The following is a 20,112-nucleotide window of genomic DNA, read 5'->3' on the forward strand; positions in this document are numbered from 1 at the left end:
AGTAAAGACTTCGCTGAGTGTTAGAGATACATTCCAAAAGAAACAGTTACATTTAGAAAGGATTAAGTGGAGAAAATAAAGGGCTGAAAAAATTTGAAGGTTGGTTTGATGTTTGTTTAACTTGGCACTCAACAACTTCTTCATATGTAGGTTGCTGCTTTGGGACTGTGATGATCGGAGCTACAGCTACTACATTGAGGTTTCAACGAATCAGCAGCAGTGGACCATGGTGGTGGATCGCACAAAAATTTCCTGCAAGTGAGTTTCGTTTTTTCCACTCATTGGCACAAATTAAGAACTGGAAGCTGGGGTTTTTGGTGGGTTTTTTGTTCACTACTTACGCAGGTTACTGGGAAAAGAATGATCATTGAATAACCTGTAGATTAATGCAAGACTTTTAAACCAGAATCAATTTCTTAAGACTTGTACTGGATCTTCAGACAATCAGTTGGATTCTTCATTCATAAAAAGTCTGCCTACCATACCCTTGGTTTTGTGATCACTAAAAGTTAAACTGTGTTTTTCTGGAGGTCACATGGTGACCCCTGATGTCAAACCACTCTGCCTTGAGAAATGTGGTGGGAGAGGGAAGAGAGCATACTTGGTAAAGAATTTTGCTAATCAAATATCTTTCTCCCTTAGCAAAACTCATTAATGTATTGTATGACATCTGAAGAGGGTGGAGAGAGTGAGGGTAGGAACCAAACCATAACAGACTGTGCAATTGCCAAAGCTTGACCTTGTCTCTGTTCAAAAGCAAATGTACCTGACTTATGCATTGAACACTCTGCTTTTGAAAAGCACCTTCCAGAGAAAAGGAGTGGTCTTCCATTTTCATTTGAATACTTAAATCAGGAGAAATCAGGCATGAATATTCTCTGTTGGCTTTACTGCAGATTCTGCTGATAGAATCCCTTCCTCAAGTATGGAAGAGTAATTTAGTGCTGAGAGCCTTCTTAAACCATGTGATGATGGTTCTAATTCCTAGCAAAGAATGACCTAGATACTGGTCGTGGGACTGAAAAGATGGTCTGTAAATTTATATATTATATATCCAGAAGCCGAGTGTGTTCAGCATTCAGTGAATGTTGATGGGATGTGATTTCCTGATTAAGCCCTGGGGAAGCTCAGAATTATAAAAATCTTACATCTTTCATTTTCCCTGAGTCAGTTTTCCGTAACGTGTGCTTTCTTTCTTTGGACAAAATTCAAGTCATCAGCCTATATGGGGTCAGCCCCCACTCATCTTGTATTTGTGCCAAACAAAACAAAATCGATTTTACAAATTCAGAGACATTCTGAATTCTCAGTTTGTCACATGAAATAAGAGTTATTCAGTCCTTTGTAGCAGCACTGCTGACACACATTTTTCTCAAGTTTATATTTCATCTCTTAACAAACAGTGTGACTCAAATGCTTTACAATGCACTCTAGACGTGTTGGTGAAGGAGAACTTGACACGTCCTTTCAGTGCCTGTAAAGGGCAGGGTATTGATGAGCAGAAAAGCTGGGTTCTGCCTGCAGGTCTGGAGAATGATTAAATCTTTACTCGTTCTCAAAGACATCTCAGCGTAATAGATAAAACTCATCTTTTTGTCTGCCTCCAGCAGTGGGAGCACTAAAAGGCTGAAACTACAAAAGGGAAAGAAAGAGATATCAGGAATCTGTGTGCACTTTTTCCTTTTACATTTTGATATTGAAAGCCTTATGAGAGTCAAAAGGAGCACTTGCTTAAGTATGCACAGTGCTATTGAAATTGCTGATAGACTGCCCAGTTCAAATATCTTTTCACCATGTTCAAACCACACTTTTTTGCTATTTTGTTATTTTCAAAGCTTTAGCCTTGAGTAAATAAAGGTACGTCCCTAAAGTAAAGATAGCTGCCTTCTTTGGGTATACTTAAATCTTGATTCAAAACATAGGTACTCTGGAAGTTCTCAAAGTTGTGGTTGCAGGAACAATTTTCATGTGGATTAAAGAACTGCATTTTGCCTAATTTCTTGCTCTGACAGATGTGCAGTCAGCTGACATAATGCCAGTTCTTTATTCTTGAAGTCTACAGACAGAGTGTCCTAGCACTGTCTGTAACTATCTGCTTTAAACAAATAAAAGGTCATGAGGCTTTCAGAGTTCACTGCCCATCAAATTTCAGGTGATTTCTTTGCATCTGATAACATTTTTTATGTTCAATTCGTATCTCTTGCCATTATGATCAAAAATATAGACTGGTTTATTTCAGTCAAAGAAAACTAAATATGTTTCATTTTATTTTCAGGTATGATTTCAGAAACGTTAAAGTTACTTCAGCTCAAAAATTACTTGAATTGTAATGGCAGTTTGTTAGCTAAGCATATGTATAATATTAAAAATAAATATACACAATAATATTTATTTACTGAAAAATACTGAAACACAATATGATCTAAAAAAGCCATGCTCTTAGTGCTTAAAAGCAGTTGAATGTAGAATGCAAGAGACATCACCATTCAGTGGCTCACGCTGAATGAAGGCCCTTACTTAAAATTGTTGGGTAAACTTTCAATAGGGTGGTAGAGACTTCTTAATGAAGAGGAGAAAATTGAACCAGTCAATGATAGGAATATGCGAAGAACTAATTTTTGGGTTAGTTTCTGTAATTAAAAGAAAAAAAAAGCTCAGATTGAAAACGTGGGGAGGGTTGCCATGAAAATAAATAACTTGTTTTCACTTTAGATAATTTTAACAGCGACAACAAATAGAGAAGACAGAGCTGGATTTTAACCAAAATTAACAGATGCTGGTAAAGCGGAGGTGATGCAGTTTTTCTGGTTTACTGTCATAGTGTAACAGTAAAGATACTCCTGCTGGATGCAAAGGGTTTCTTTTTTATCTGTCTGTCCTTCCTCTTAGCATTACATTGGTATTTTTAGTCTGCCTCTGAATGCCTTCTGTTGCTGATTTACAGGCTGCCCAAGGAAAGGAAGGATCAAACTGAAGCTGTGCACCTGGGTTTGACTCACCATCAGGTTTAGGCAGCTAGTTACAATGCCTACATTTGGTAATTTTCATTAACCAGACTAGAGCATACAGGGATACGAACACCAGTACCCTCATCTCTTTGTTCTCTGTGTATTTTTGAATGCTGTGTTCCTCTCTCATTTGGATGAAACAAATCTTTTGCTAATGTAATCCAATTTTGCAGCTATTTTTTATCTCAGCCAAATATCTTATTTTTTTTAATGAATATTTGACATCTCACCCTGAAATGAGCTAATCCTATGTTGGTGTAAAAATTGTCTTCACTTTAACTTGTGTCTTTGTTTAAGGAAAATAAGAAGTAGATATGTCCTTTCCTGGGACTGTGATTGCCTGCTTGACTGCAAGTACCTCTCAGAGGAACAGTCAACTTTTACATGTATTCATGTCAGGCTAAAATATGAATTCTTTCAAAAAGGATGTTCCAAATTACATCTGTTTCTCTTAGAAATACCGGAGATGTGAATGCAATGTACATGGTTGATAAGGTCTTTAAATCCTGAGGTTATCCTTTCTAGAATTAGTTTTGTGTTTAATGTATTGCAGTAGACTGAAGAAAATAACTCACTTGCTTTCCAGTGCAGAAAATCAAAGTGTATGTAGTTAAAACATGGGAGAATTTCACAGGGGCCCACATTTGACAGAATACTTCAGTGCAAAAATTTGCATTAGTAATATTCCCTATTAATTTTCTTGTCTTCAGAGATGTTTGGGTAAGAGTTCTCTCTGTGGATAAGATATTTTGCCTTCACTGTTTGCTGCCTGGCTTTCTGGCTACCTGTTCTTGCAGTGGAGTTAGACTTTTGTGGAAGTCATTGGCCTGCAGCCTTGCAAGTGTTCTGTGAGTTCTCCAAATAATTTTTGCTCAATTGCTGGCACAGAGGGTAGGATGAACCGTCTGCCAAACACAGACCTCAACAGACACCTTTGATAATCGGGAAGTGACAAAAAAAACTATGAGAAAGAAAATTAAATTATGTTTAAAGAGCATGTATTGGTTTTGGCAGACTACTGAAGCCTTAACTTCCCCTTTAAACTATCAGTGTGAGGCTTTAGGTTGTTTTAATGGCATTTTTAATGTAGTATTTTGTGTAAATTAATAATTCAGTGCTCAAAGGCAGGAAGTGACAGGCTACTCCTAACCTTCTCTTCTTCCACTTTTAAAAGGCTGACGAAAAAACTGAATGTCTGTTATCTTCACAGAGGAAGCTTGTGTACCTTCCCTAAGTGAGAGCCAATTAATGCATACTGGTTGTGTAAATGACAATTTTCACATGCTCTGTGGAGGCTATGTTTTTTTTTTTTTTCTACAATAAGCTGTTTTTCTCTACACAGTATGACAGTAATGAAAAACAGTCATGTTCCCTTCTGTTTTTAAAAACATTTATGATAAGTGGACTTGAGCGTGCTAGTGTCAAACAATAGAGGCTTGTACTTGTTAGGAGAATTTGCTGACAGAGTCTGAAAGTCAAATGAAAAACAGAAGATACCAAAGGCCAGCAGGAGAATCAGACCTCAAAGTTAATGACACTTCTGCTAAAATAAACCCTGCAAAGACAAATACTAAGCAGGCTATCACAGTGCTCATCAACCCTGTATCATTCTTCAAAATTCTCTTCTTTGTAGTTATGTAAAATGGATCTAATCCCTGGGCAGAAGGCATAGTATGTTCTGTCTAATACTGTGATAGAATTTGGGAGACAGTGAATATTGTGTATAGATGGAGAGTTCTAAAGCAGTTCTTATCAACTGTCTGTATGGCTGGTTGGGCTTTTCTTGTGGCAGGTGTTACTTGATTTCCAGGAGGTTTATAACATACTTCATTATACATATCTTTTTAATTCTTTGTTATGCAGAATGTTCTGCTGTTATAAATGTCTAAAAGCTGCCAAACTTAATTTCACGTTTCCATTGCTTATTGAGTTTTTACTGTATAGTAGCTATTTCACATGCTTAATTCTCAGTTCAGTTCCCCTCAAATTTTTTTTCTGCAGTTTATGTATAAATCTAACCAATACTTTCACATAAAATAATCTTTGGGGTGTGGATGCAAGATTCATTATCAAAATTTATTAACTCTCTCCTGATTAATTTTTTCAGAATAATTTTCAACTTTGCAGTTTTTGTCTTGTCCGGTGTTTCCTATTTCTACCTTATGATGTATTATGTGTATTTTGAGTTTTCATTCAGTACTGCATTTTATTTCATAATAATTCAGGTAAAGAACACCTAGAGAGATCTAGGTCATGTGCTTTACAGTCCTAAACCACTTTCCTGATGTACAGAAAAGTGTTTTCCATGTTGTCTGAGGATTACAAGTGAGAAAATACTTCTGCTCTAAACAATAATAGTGGCAAACTCAAGTGGGGATTTTTTTTCCTGGGTATACTTTTGTGAAACCAGGTTAATATCTATCATGATATGATTATTTCTTCTGCTATAGAGATAATATTTGAAGTGTATGAATGTCTTTCTTTGTAACTGCACATGGCACATTATGTGCTTATATTTGTAGTTTCTTATATTTAACCACAAACACAGCAGTTTTTTTTCTTGTCCTCTTCTAGTTCCTGCACTTCACTATATGATCCCATTTCTAGAATTCCCTTGCACCAGTTTTCATTCATGATTATTCTCCTTAACTATTTCCACAAAACTGTTTCCCTGCATAATAAAATGGCTCAAAGGTTTCTCAGCTCTGTTTCCACCTGCCTGTATGGCTGCATCACATTATCTTCTGTTGTTTCCTATCAATTGTTTATTGTCCTGTCATACCTAGAAAGAGAAAACATTTTTCCTAATTTCTGTGTAGTCCTTAATTCTGTCTCATGCCTGAGCTCCCAAGTGGCAGGGTGGAACAGGATTAAAGGAACTGCTATTGTACCTCTGATGTCAAGCAGATTTTTTTGACCATCCTATTTTACATGAAGTTAATTTCACAGCAAAACTCTTCTTGTACCTCTTCTTCTGTCAAATGGAGTATATTTCAACTATGGTTCATCCTATTTATTTCACATGAAGCAAATTTCACAGCAGCTCTGTGAAATCCAGATGCCTGCTCCGGGGTTGCTGAACTCACTGTAGCCACATTCATACAGTACAAAATGAAATATATTCAAGCAAGATGGCTGGGAAATTGCTACACTGTTAAGCTCAATTTCAAGTCTCACTTGACAAAAATAAACTAAGAGTTCTCATTAGTCTGTTAGTTATCCCAGTAATAATGCCTACTGGAGCAAGTCAGACAGATATAAAGGGTCATTTTGTGTAATTATTGAGCTTTTAAGCCCTGCACGATAGAGGCATCGAAGTACATGTTTTTCCCTGTGTTTATGTGCTCCCATTTTCTAAATATTCTAATAAGGCAAAAGAAGAAAGACTCCAGCTTCACAGTGCTGCCTTATTAAGCACAAAGAATTAAGATTTCACAGAGAGAAACCGGAGTTTCCATTTCAGAGCATTAGGAGCCTCTCAGCAGTGTAGAATTTCTGTATTTAACATTTCATTTGCTAGCTTCTATTTTAGGCGATTCTAGCTTGATTAAAGCTTCTTTAAAGTTACATTTCTTAACAGCAATTCAGGATCACAAGGTTTTCAGATTGTTAATTTGTCTTTTCTATTTTTCCTCTGCTACCTTCAGTTCCTTGTGCTTGCTTTTCAGCCACAAAATATACGTGGATCTTTTGAGCCAGCCTGCAGTGTGATATTCTGTCTTAAATGTTTCTCCATGTACTTGTTCACTACAGCTCTGCATGTACCAGATTCATTAAAGTTTTGCCTTGCTCCATTTTGCCCTGTGGCTGGCATGGTCTTGGCTCCTCTTCATGCACATTGCTGTGAGGAGAGTTGTGAAAACACCACAGTAATTCTGACATCAATTTGGATGTTAGCTCAGTTCTGCTGCAGAGAAAATAAGCAATACCAAATAATACCCACAATATCACTACCTGTTTCTTTTAGGTATTTGGATTTTCCCCCATGCCAGCAAAGACTTGAATGTCTCTTTGGAGACCAGCAAAAATTGTTAAATTAAAAATAGATATATGTATTGCTATCATCATCTAGAAAAACATACTTTTAAAAGAGAAGCAAGTCAGTATGTGTAAAATATTTGTAGTATAGTCTTCTATTCAAAATAATAAATCAAAACAACACTAATTTGCTTTCAAGAATTATTATCTTGTGGGAGTACATTGGATTGCCTTCACAATCATAAATGATCTCTTTTGAAGATGTCTGTGTGTGCATGCATATACCCACATGCATGTAGGTGTACCCACACATGCACCCTCTCAGCACCTGTATAACTAAATATTACTACCAAAAAATTATCCAAATTGTACATATTTCCTGTGAAACTGGCCTATTTATCTGCCTGAGATAAGAAAGGAATGCCTAATACTGGAACTGTTGTTTTGTGGCTCTATTTTTTTACTTTGAAATTCATTGTTGCTTAAGATAATAAATCAATGAATAAGAGATACCCGAATAGTCATGATCTAGAATATAAGGTTTTTTTGTCTGAAGCCCATTCTTACAGGGAAAATCATTAAATAATACAGAAACTGTTGACATCTCCTCCTACTGTCAGGAGGTCAGTCAGGTGTTAACATGTCAAATCAAGAGATTTGCCCTAATTTGGTTGTTGATATTCAGGATCTAATTTCATCAAAACTGAAAATTAGGCATTTGTTTATGCTGGCCAAAACAGGTATGGTCTTTAGGGTTAAAAATATTTTGCATTGAGATTCATGCAGTATTAAGCTATTGATTTATTCACAGTAATGTTTTTACCAAGACAGGTTATAACTGTGAAACACAAAGCTGAAGAATTATTATGTTTAGGTTCATCCTTTGAGGCTTTCTGCACTGTGTGGCATGTGGTCTATTTTTTTAGAATAATACTTTGTCAGTTTGTTTCATATACTTAAAGAGATGATGCTTCCATTTTGCTCTTTGCTTTTCTATTACACTGAATTCCCACAGAAAGAATTTTTTATTTCTCAATACCAGTACAGAACATCATATTACCTAATTGAATGCTATTATTTTTCTTCTGTACCTGTGAACTAATTTTTCTTTCTTAATGGATTTCATATATTTCATGTACATATTTATAAAATCCTTCTACCTTTTTCCTGATACCTTGGTTGCTACGCAAACAGGTTTTGCCAGACTTTGTTTTGTGCTCTTTCGTCATGAGTGATATTTCCTTTCTTTTTAAAATTGTATTTGTGAAATTTTACCCAGTTCTTTGTCTATAAGTTTTGAAGGCAGGGAATTCCCAACTAAATACTAAAATTCAGTTTACCAGACACTATTCTGAGGAAGTTTCACTCTTTCTTTTCAAAAAGTAACAGAAGAAAAGTTGTACTTGTTACTTTTGTCTGTCTTGGTTCACTTCACTCTCATGTCTAAAATTACTGCAGTCGTGGATTCAGGTTCAGGGTTTTTAGTGGGTGAGTTTCAGTCTGAGGTCACAAGGCTTTCCTTTCTGACATTGAGGTTAATAGATAATTCAGTGTGGTAGTAGAAAGGGTAACAGTTTTCCTCCCTTCCATTACCAAACCTCACTATGCTTGTATTGCTGCTGGGAGGAGGCACATGCTGATTTACTTTTTTCACTGTTTTATTCTTCTTAGAGGCTGTGGTTCAATTTACTGCATTCCTTGGAGGTTTGACATGTCAATTAGATGTTATCGACAGTAATAGAAGAACGGTTGCTGTGAATGTGAAGTTTTTATGAGTGGGCCATGAAATTACACCCAGGGGAATGTAAGAGACAAGTGCGATAAATAGTGTTAGTGTACACACTACAAAGAAACTGATTAATAGGGAGCATGTTTCTGCCTCATATCTCTAAAAGAATTATTTGTATATTTGTTTTTAATCAACTTTTCCATTGCTATGAAAAGCTATATAATAAAAGTAACCCACAATCTGTTGTAGATATATGGGGATGAGAAGTCTTCAAAGTTGAAAGCATCCCATTCATTGTATTATTTGGTATGTTATTGTATTAGATGGATTGGTATGTTATTGTATTAGATGGATTTTCATATCTTTGCTACCAGTGTGAACATCAGGAGCAGTAACTATTGGTAATAAGTAAGCACAAAAAACCCAATTCAGCCTCTGGGGTTATGCAGACTTGTCATGTGCATGTGTGCTCTGATGTACAAAGAAGGAAAATGAACTCTCAAGTTACTCCAGTTCACAACCTTCATCTGCTCTCAGCTTCATCTGCCACTGCCAATCCCTAAGGGTGCATGTAGGAACTACATGCACAGTTCTTCCTACAACATAGACATTTGGCTCATGGCATTCTGCCAGTTTGCAGCAAATTGCTAATAATTTCATGTAAAATTTTAAAATATAAACTATATTTTGAGGAGTACAGAAAGACGACCTATTGAAACTGAAAAAAATATGTAAGCAAGCTAAATTATATGAACTTATGCAGTACAAAAATGCTAGCAGTTACCTACATTGGTATGTGGAAATATTTGAAAATTGATTGTTTCATTTAGATAGAAAGATAATTATTACATTCAATTTTCCCATTGTTCAATTTAACTATATCTTAACATTTTCTTCTGGTAATACTTTTTAGAAGAAGTAAAAATATCAGCACTGAGGCTTTGAAAGCAGGTTACTATACAGAATCTTTCAAGTGAGAAGTTTTATAAAGATGTCAGAAAGGCAGTATAGACATAATGAAATCTATTTTATGTCAGAATATTTTTCTAGTAGGTGTGTTTTGTCAAACCCACATTTGATTTCTACAACAAATTCTATGCAATACAACATTTATAGCAGTTTAGTAAAGCATTCTTGTAGAGGACAGATATTTTGTTTGAATTGGTGCAAGGGACCAAATCATAGAAATTATCCTACAAATAGCTACAAATTTTGTTCAGATGCTTTCAGAATTATGCAGTCCTTATGGGAAGTATATTTACAGTAAAGACTTCTGAGGGAAAGTTTCCCAAAATGCGTGTTTTTACTTGTCAATATATAAAGCTATCTTGTAACCAATACTGCAACAGGTGACTTTTAGTATTTTTTATTATTCTCACATTTAGTCTAGACTCTTGTAATATTTATATGAACCATTTTTATTACCTCTGTTAGTACTTAAGTTCCTTTTCGACTGTTTGGTGTTTTTTGGGGGTTTTTTTTGCCAAGATGCATAATTAAGTTCGTTTTGCCTCCATCTCCAAGAGCAACAGATAAAAAATGGTTATTTCCAGTTTGTACCTTCCTTGCTTCCTTAGGAGTCTCGTGTTTGATAGGCTACCTTTTGAGAAAGTGCTATCATGGGCATAGCATGACATGGAAACTCAGCTTTAGTTGAGGTAGACTAGTGGTAGAATTTATCTTAATTGACTTCAATCTATAAACTAAAACATTGAAGACCTTTGATTCCTAACAATATTTTCTTTTTCATGCTTTGTCTTCCTCCCTCTGTGGCTTGGGAGGTTGGATGGCAAGAGGTTGGCTGAGCTGGCTACTCAGTCTGACTTCCTTATGGATTTGTCTTTCTGAATTCCTTTGTTAAATTACAGCTGTAAGAGGAGAGGGAGTATTACTTCATTGTTTAGTACTGTTATGGTGGAAAACATGGGTTTTATAGGCAATTTATAAGGTAGCTGTAGACCTTTTTATAACAAAGAGTATCTGTATAACAATTACTTTTATAGCATTTTTGGTGTGTGCTTTTGTGTTTATTTTATAGATACTTCATAAGAGAGGTTAGTGTGGTGTTCATTAACAAAGCAGGGGGTGTAACATACCATGCAGAACATACTGTGGTACTCCTCCAGTCTCAGTAAGCTTGCTTATCTGTGCACACGATTTTTTTATTTGGCAGCATCACATCCTGGTTACAATCTGCCTTCTTTATACTAATACAGTCATCAGACTAATATATAGAAAAAGGACACAACTCTTCTTTCATTGTCCTGTTACCTGTTTTTACAAATTCCATTTAAAAAATACATAGTCACAGTTAAAAAACGTCGATATCCAAATAAGCTAAGAAGTGTTTCATCACTTACTGTAGAATAAGGCATTTGTAGACAAAGACTAAAAGGTAAAATGGAGGTAACATTTGCTGCCCAGTCTGCTTTTCTTTTTTTTTCTTGGAGTGAGGGACAGAAAAATGAAAGTTGTATGTTATCTTGGAAAGTAAGGAGGCATGATGTGCACATTGAAAATGTAAATGCTTAGCCTAAAGCAAGGCTTGATATGAATATGATATAGTTATTACAGCTTGATGAAGGTTGGTTACATGTAACAGCTTTCTCTTTTGTCTGACATCTTTGGCCTGAACTGGGTTTCAGCTCTAGTCACTGCTGCTCTGGTATAAACCCACAGTGTGGTAGTATTCTGTAGTGCCACTGGCTCATTAGAAAACTTCAATAAAATATAAGCTTCCACTTCTTTCGTAATTTGTTCTTTCTGAAAGAGAAGGAAATAATGGGGAAGAATCACTATTTATGTCCTATTGTGTGTAATAAATCTTTAGAAAGATAGTAGCTTTTCTTAGAAATAACTAGGAAAATATTCCAAATGCTGAAAAAACCCATTATGTTCTTTAGGAGGTGAATTGCTATTTTGGAGCTATAGACAGCTTAAGGAATAGCAAAGTATTAATTTAGTTGACCTGGACATCAGAATTTCTTGCATTCTTCTTGCAATAGCCTAATAAGGAAAAAGACAAAAAGAAATATGAAAGTGGGGTGATTTCTAGTGATTTTTTTTCCTTCCTCTGAATAGAGTATGGTGAAGAGATTGTGAGATGCACAAAGACATCAGGTTTTCAGCTGTTGCTGTTGGAGAGGTGAAAATTCTTGGCTCAAGAGTCTGTTTATATGTTTAAACAGAGAAAGTGATTTTCGTTGCAAGGAGCTCTAAGTGAGACAGGCAGAGTCAGAGAATAAGAGAGCAAAAGATAATTATCTAAATTATGTTCAGGCTATTATAGAAGACGAATATAGTTAAAATGTAATTAAATATGACAGGCTCACAGGATGCAAGCATGGCTTTGGAATGCTAATCATCAATTACTGTGACTCCTTAGGGGAGTCAGACAGAACAAGAGAGTTAGAAGTCATGTGGCTGAGGTGAGATGTAGAGTGTTAAACGCTGTAGGACTGTAACAAGGCTAATTTCTTTTTTAAAATGGAGCTGCTAGCCAAACAACTTGTAGTACTGCATTTCAGCTTGAGGATCCGTGTATAAATCTGAGTGTGCTGCTAGTCCTGGGTCTTCTCTTTGAGATGGAAACCTCTGCTTGGCGCAGTGATTATTTCTGTTGTGAAAGCAATGACCAGAACTGCTGCAGACTGAGCCAGCAAATCTAAAACAAATCAACCAGCAAGACAGATGTCAAAGCATAAAAAATATCAACACTGCCTGAATATTTAATAAAGCTAAACCCTGAAAAATATATTTGTTATGGGGTCACTAATAAGGTGTACAGAGACACAAGAAGTCCAAAAGACAGCAATGTCATTTTATGAGAGAAGTAAATTCTGATAGCTTCTTTATGACTGTGTCCTAGGTAAAGACAGTAGAAGTATTGCCACCAGTTCGAAAGATTTGTTTGTTTGGCATATGGGGAGTAAAGGTGAAGAAATACCATCCATTACACAGGACTGTCTAATCCCAGGCTAAAAATGAAGTGCTTTTGATCTGCTTTAATGCTGCTGTTCCTGGTATAGGGTGATTTACGTGTGAATCAATGTGAGAGGAATGTATAAAGTTTGGAGGAAATTTTTGTAAAGACCATCAAAAGTGATTTTGAGAATAGAAAGACAAGCTTGTGTGAGGAAAGTGTAAAGTAAGCACATATGCATGGTAGGACTAGATAAATGACATGACTATAAAACAATTTCCAAAATAGAATTTCTACAGAGAAACTGAAGTTATTAAAATAGTACCAGCAGAGATAGCTAGTAGTAAAAAAGGAAGGTTAAAAGGAAACTTGAGGATTACCTATGATGTCTGAGGAACACCACTGAAAAATTGTTGTGGCTCTATACCTTAATAGAATTCTAAGTGAATTTGTTATATCAGCAAAAAATGGAAAAAAGAGGTTAGATATGCCTTGATAATGTTATGTCAGTAATCTCTTTTCTCATAGGGGTATAGTTACATGCATAAATTATCTCCTTGCTGCATAATTGTATCTATACTGTAGAGGTATTGCCTTGCATATATCGACATTCTAAAATGTAGGGTTACAGTCAAATCCATACATCTTTCTAGTGAAGGTTTGCCTTGCTTATTACAAAAATTATTCTTCCCAAATCCATTTGGTTTGTTTTCTGTTTTACTTTTTTCCTTTTTGCCGAGAAAATAAAATAAGACATCTAATTTTCTCATTATGCAATCAAGTATTAATTCTCTAGTGGCAATATTCTTACATTTTAATAACTCTTCTACAAATTGTCTGCAATTTTTACTTTCTTTTTCCAATGAGAAAGGAACAAAATGGACACATACCAAAATAATATATATTCTTAGGACTGAGTTTACTAAAAATTATATCTATCACACCGTCAAGAAATTTTATTTTCTTTTGCATTATATTTTAATATTATTACAGGACTAATTATAATACAATCCTAATTATAGCATTGTAGCAGAAAGTAAGGACTTGCAATGCAATGGGAAGTGAAGAAACATAGGAACTTCCTGGAGGAGTTGATCTGGAAGTACATCATCAAAACAATCTCTCAATTTTTCTCAATCTCTCTTACTATCCGTTGTGCTCTTCAGCTGTATTCCCAAAGAGATGCATAAGCTTCCCTGGTATCACATCATAGGACTGACAATGGCATTTATTATCATACTTGGAAATTCTGCACTGAACTCTTGCAGTGTGTATCTGATCAGTGCTCAGAAATAGTAAAAATAAATACAGACCCATTTATATTCTATTCAATGGTCTCTAATTAATGGATTTTCTTACTGCAGAACACAAACTCCACATTAGTGTCTAGGGAGGTACAGACTTAATAGCTTCCTTAGGATTTTAAACTCTTTTATTTAGTGCACCTTTAAAATATTTTCCAAATCTCTAGAAAGCAAACTGTTTTTTACATCATTGTTCTCCTTGCATAAAGTTTGTGTGTGTAAATGTCAAAGCATATGCATAATGCAAATTATGGCAATACTTTGTTATGAGAGTAGTGCTGTGATCATCTCTTTATCCCAGCCTCTCATCTTTGGGACTTTGTAGTTCAAGGTAAAAAGTTCTATTTGCCCATGGAGATCGACTGACTGTACTAGAGTAACGTTAGAAGGGATCTTAAGAAGGATAATTCTGTTTAGGGGGGAAATGTTTAAATCATAACAATCTTTCAAGACTTGAAAGAATCAAAAAAATAGTCTATTCCCATTTTATATTTTATTTAGAGCATGAAGAAACACAAAGCTTGAACTTTAAAATAATAAACAATCTTCTGTTATCATGAATGACTCTAATTACACCCATTACCTCATGGAGTAAGACCAGTAAACTACTTGAAATTAGGACTTGATTGGATTTGTAATCTTCTTTAAGAAAATATAACCAGACAGCAATGATAAAAGTAATAGCCAGCTAAATTAGCCTGAGAAATGCTGTGTTTGTGACAAAAGGAGTTTTCCCAACAAAGGAAAAATCAAGTGTTGGACAAATAGCAATGAAGCTACTTATACTGCTAGGCTTTGGGGTAGTCTGCTGGTAGCGAGTGGTGTTCTATTCCACTTTTGCTTTGGCCCTCTTTTTCTTACATGAACATTTCTGAAGATATTCAGAACCCATTCTGGAAAACTATCTAGCTTTTTTCCTTAGTAAGTTAATCAAGTTAGACCTAACTTCATTTTATTTCTGAAGCCTTCTTTGATAGAATGTAGTTTGGCTGAGAAGTTAAATTCTGGAAATTTTTTCGTGCTTTATGAATATAAAATAATTTAAATTTTAATGTGTTCAAGTACTAAACCATTGGAAAACTGTTGTCCAGCTGAAACCTCTAGTTCCTGGTATTCTTCTTATTTGTTCTATTTTACTGTGAGCACAAAGTTATGGTGTTCTTTTCCTGCTGTGTATTAGGCTGCTTGAGGTCTTGCAGTTCACTCAGATCAGATGAGTGAGGAACAAAGATTACAGTGGTCCCAATGTACCTCTAGTGTTTCAGTCTAGCCTGAAAATTATACACTAGCTGTGGAAGAGTGCTCTGTTATCCTCACTGCCACTGTGTCAGGATGGAGAAATGCTCACAACTGGAACTGCAAATGGGGCTTTGTGCCATTTGTAACTTTCTGGAAGAACCTTGGCCCACACAAAGAAAGCTTGGCTCCTCTTGCTCTACTGCTCCATTTAGATGTCAAAAGTTGGAGGTTTTAGGTGGTTTGGTTTGTTTTTCTTTCTACAATTTTAATTTTCTTTTACCAAGCTCTGGTGATTCCTCATGAGAAGTTAATAGGAAGATGCATTTACTTTTATCTGACCTTTTGTTTATCTAATACAGTCAATATTAGTCAAGGATTTTAGACTTTGATCCAGCCCTTTTTTCTTTGACCATTTTCTTAACTTCCAGCAATAGTACAATTGCTGTCCCTGCATACAAATTATAGTGTTATATGGTATGTATGAAATTGCATAAGCAGAGTAAAGACACTTAAAAATGAGAGAGTAGTGCTGGAAATCCAGGCAATGAAAAGTGTTTCTCCATTTGGCCTGTTAAATGATAATAGTACATACTGTCACTTGAATGCATTCTGAATGTTTTATTGCAAGCTTTTGTGACTGTATTCAATATTTGTGCATCTTTGTGAATTTTCTTTGTAGATCCTGGCAAACAATCACTTTTGATAAGCAGCCTGCATCTTTTATCAGAATAGTTGGAACTCGCAACACAGCTAATGAGGTAAGGAACTTCTAAAAAATCCTGTGTTCTTCATGAATATACAACAGCACCGTTTTTCTTATCATGCAGTGAAATTGATAAGGCTTTCTCAGATGTACATACTTCATCTTTTTGCTCTGGCAATCTAGCAAAGCACTTGAACAGTGTTATTATCTGTTCCTCATTTTGACCTTTCTACACTGCCGTCAAACACTTCTATTGGGTTTGGTTTTAAATTAATCCTTATTTTGATGAACAATTAAAATATCAATTTAGTGCACTAGAGAAAGGTGTATGGTCTCTGATATACTTGGATTTTATCACTTGTATATTATCTTTTTAATTAATAAAACAGAAGAAAAATCTCATTATTCATAAGAAAATCTTATTTGCATAAGATTCACTTTTAATTAATTTTCATACCTGGCAAATCAGTTGAATAATAGTGGCCAAACCAAGAGGTTTTTTTCATTTTATACAGAAAAAAAAATTTAAACTGCCCATCAAGTGCAATATCATCCCATCTTTGTCTACTTGTGCTTTTCTCTTTTGTAATCATTGTGTATTGTCTCAGATGAAGTCCAGATTTTACTCTTGACTTCAGTGAAACAATTTACAGTATGTGAATTTAAGAGTATATGTACGTCTTTGTGAGATTAGATTTTATATGATGACATTATAAGAGGCACCAAAAGCCCCTGTTTGTGTCTATAGACCTGCCTGTCTGCATCCCACACATGTAGCTCACCACCAAACATGGTACTTAGATGCTTTACACTGAGCTTGGGGTAGCACTACTACATTTGGACTAATTAGAATTTGTCAGCCCCAGAGGTGAGGTTTTCTGGTTGTATTTAGCATTTGGGGCTGCTGGTTCCTAAGCACTAGGAGCATCTGTGCCCAGTTGTAGCACAACTCTTGCAAACAAAAGCAGCACCAGATATCAAAATCTCAGCCAACTGCTGGAAAGTAGCTGACCAACCAACAGAACTGGGAACACAAATTTTTATTTTGTGTTTCTGAGCAGTGTCTCCCACCACATACAGTTCAGCCTTAATCAGTGAGACCTTAGAATTAGTGTCAGAAGCTGCCTATGGGTTAGCACATGTGTGAAGAAGCCTTCTTCCATTACTGATCCATATTGACAATCTTGTTTCCTCTCATGCCAGTGTTTGCTAAAAAGAGCGAGGTGCATTGCATAAACTTAGCACACCAAGAAACATTGCTTTCAACTTTGAATTCTTAAAAGTAGCTTTAAGCCCTGAAGAGCAATGGTCTTTTAGACATAATTCTAATTTCAAATTGGTTACTATTTCTAAGTAATTTAATATCCTGCATTATTATTTATATAGAAGATTGCATTCACTGCTGTGAAGATGAGTATGGATAGAGGTTACAGCTATTCATGCAGCGTCTCAGTTGAATTATAAACACATGCTGTTCTCCTTTGTCTTTTCCTCTTTTGTCTGTAAAATCTGCATCCAACACTAGTTTGTTTTTTATTTTTAAAATAATTTCTTCTAACATTTATAGAGGAGGATCATTGTCAGTGTGCACATATTACTAAATTACTTTATATATATATATATTAAACAGAGGGTCTGTAACATTTTGTCATAGATTTTAATTTTCCAAAGAAAACAGCAAGATATTTTTCATATTTACAATTTATATAGTGCCAGTGTAACCACTTTCTTGGTTTGTTCTATACTCTCAGTAGTTGTTTCAGTAAGAATACAAGCAGTGTCTAGAATTACTTGCCCCAGCTGGTTGTACAGAATGTCAAACCATTTTCATTTTAAATAAAATATACAACATATTCAGCAGCATATTTTTATCAAGGAGTGTTGCTGTAATAGGTACAAAATATTCCTTATTTGTTCTACCAACACATACCTTTGAACTTTGAAACACAATCATACATGCCAAAGGGAAGAGTTGATTTTTAGAATTTAAAAGAAATCCCATAAAATTTCTCCATTTTGTGAATTCCTTATTCTTTTAAACTCATCTTTGCCTTGCCATGTTTTCCAAGTTTTGAAAGGTGTCATGTTCACAATTTTTTTGACTGGAGTTTGAATAGTTTTTGGTATATTAGAACGTAATAGTAAGTGTAACTTTGTTTTCTCGAGTTTATACACATCCTACTTTTGTAGAGAAAATAATTTTTTTTCCTTGTCATCATGTATTTGTCAGACAGGTCACCTGACACTTTATGTAAGTTTTCTCTTGTTATTCCTCTCCAGTATTACTGACCTGGAAAGGACACCTAGTTGCTGATGTGAGAGCTTTATCTTACAAATTACTGCACCACTATATTTGTACTTGGCCTTCCTGCTTTGTGTGTCTGACCTCTCTTAAAATATCCATAAGAGGTAGAACATGATGTGGGTCACAGGATGATCCTGAACTGTCATCTTTTTCTTTTGAGAGAAGCACATGCAAGATTGTTTGTTTTAGTGATACTGTTCTGAACTGCTTAATTTTGATACCAGATGAAGCAGCTGGGCTTAACTGTGCTTCTCAGGCTTAGGCTTCTCTCACAAGCTGTATTTTTTATATGCTGAAGTGGCAGAGTAACTGAGAATAATGTTCAAAATGCACAGCCTTGTCAATATGCCACACATTTTGACCATTAAGAATTTAATATGAAAGAATCAGTAAAAATGAAAGTTACAATTTAAGAATTGTGTACTTCTGACTTTCTAGACTAGTATTAGCTAAATTTCAGGGCTATCCACATTATGTGTAAAAAAGCTGTATCACTATGTAAAGTGAGGTTTTAAATGAGAAACACTATTATTGTGGGATGCAGCAGAAATACAGAATCTTCTGGCTTAGACACCTCCCCCATATTCTGTGCTTCCTTTCAAGGAAAGCAGCATCTTACAGAGGTGCACTGAGGAGAGAATGTTCTTTTCTGTGAGGCTTTATCCTGAAAAGTGCAGCTGGAAAAATTACAATAGCTGTTACTTTAAAAACATGGGAGTGGGATGAGTACAAAAGGGACTTCTCTAGAAGTGGAGATAAATACAAAAATTGGCTTCTCAAGAACTGTAACAGATGGAGAGAATGCATGCCAGTATGGGAAATAGTTCAGCTTTAGGAAAAAACAGAAGAAATGCAGAGGAAAACCATTTTGTGCACATGTCTATGTGTGGGTGCTGGTGCAGATTTGTAATCTGTTCATATATGTATATATAAGGCATAGCAAATTCATCTTTATGTGAGCATGAGTGTATGTATAGAAATATAATCACATATTGCAATGTATCTGCATAAAAAACTTACACTGAGGGGCACAAAAATATAATGGGGATTTTTAGAAAACCAAGCAGTGACTGAAGATTTTTAAAATTCATTTTATGTATGCTGTCAGAATTCGAATTAGCTAGCTACATCCTCAGAAAAGACCTGGGGCTACTGCAAACATGTCAGTGCAGATGTCTGCTCAATGTTCACTTGAGCACGGATGGTCAAAAAGAATAATAGGATTTTAGGTTGTATTGAAGAAAAGATAGAAAATATAGTATTCTGTAGTCTTGTATGAATATTTAGTATATCCATGTCTTGTTTATGATATTTGATTTTGCATATATTAATTTGAAAGGGTCTGGGAAAGGGCAGTTAAGATTATAAGAGATTACCTTTGTGAGAAAAGCTTTAAAGAGAAGAATATAGAAGATGTCATAGAAGTATACAAAGTTAAGAAAATAAGTTTAAAATTCAGGATTAATATTCATCAAGTTTTAACTTTTAAACTACAATGCATGGGAAAATAGCAAATTTAAAGAAGTGTAAGAAAATATTTATGTTTAGTATGTGGCAAAATTATGCAATTCATAGCAATAAGAAATCATATGAAAAGAGGTTTTGTAACAATTTTAAAGAGTTCCTCCCCCTTCTTCTCCCAGGCTCTTCAAGAACAAGTAGAAGTAAGTACAGTAGAAAATAAATTGGAAAAAAATGCTTAACACATGGTCCTCTTACTCTAAGATACAGTCACCTGTACACTGGTCCCAGGTATTGTTTGAATCATCAGAAAATGATCACTATTTCAAATGGAATATTTCATCTGATGAAGCAGCAGCCGCCTTGGACACTCTGAATGCCTTTCTACATACTCCAGGACATGTCTGTAGAGCTGCCATTGTTATTACAGCAGAGGGCAATCTTGAAATAGAATCATGTTGGT

The 20,112-nt window shown here is 35.2% G+C and overlaps 1 protein-coding gene across 2 annotated transcripts in view; it reads left to right on the forward strand.

Annotated features, from left to right (window-relative positions):
• Window positions 1-20,112, forward strand: part of BTBD9 (BTB domain containing 9) — a 114,916-nt gene that overhangs the window by 85,053 nt on the left and 9,751 nt on the right. Inside the window, exons 10-12 of one of the 2 annotated variants that reach the window (XM_088161286.1) lie at window positions 151-258; window positions 15,860-15,938; window positions 19,832-19,852. In XM_088161286.1, coding sequence (XP_088017412.1) covers window positions 151-258; window positions 15,860-15,938; window positions 19,832-19,852 — 208 coding nt within the window. The remainder of the gene's footprint in view (window positions 1-150; window positions 259-15,859; window positions 15,939-19,831; window positions 19,853-20,112) is intronic. The other variant, XM_014893174.2, reaches the window with a different exon arrangement.

Source organism: Sturnus vulgaris, chromosome 3 (genome assembly GCF_052056855.1).
Source record: "Sturnus vulgaris isolate bStuVul1 chromosome 3, bStuVul1.hap1, whole genome shotgun sequence".
Lineage (NCBI taxonomy): Eukaryota > Metazoa > Chordata > Aves > Passeriformes > Sturnidae > Sturnus > Sturnus vulgaris.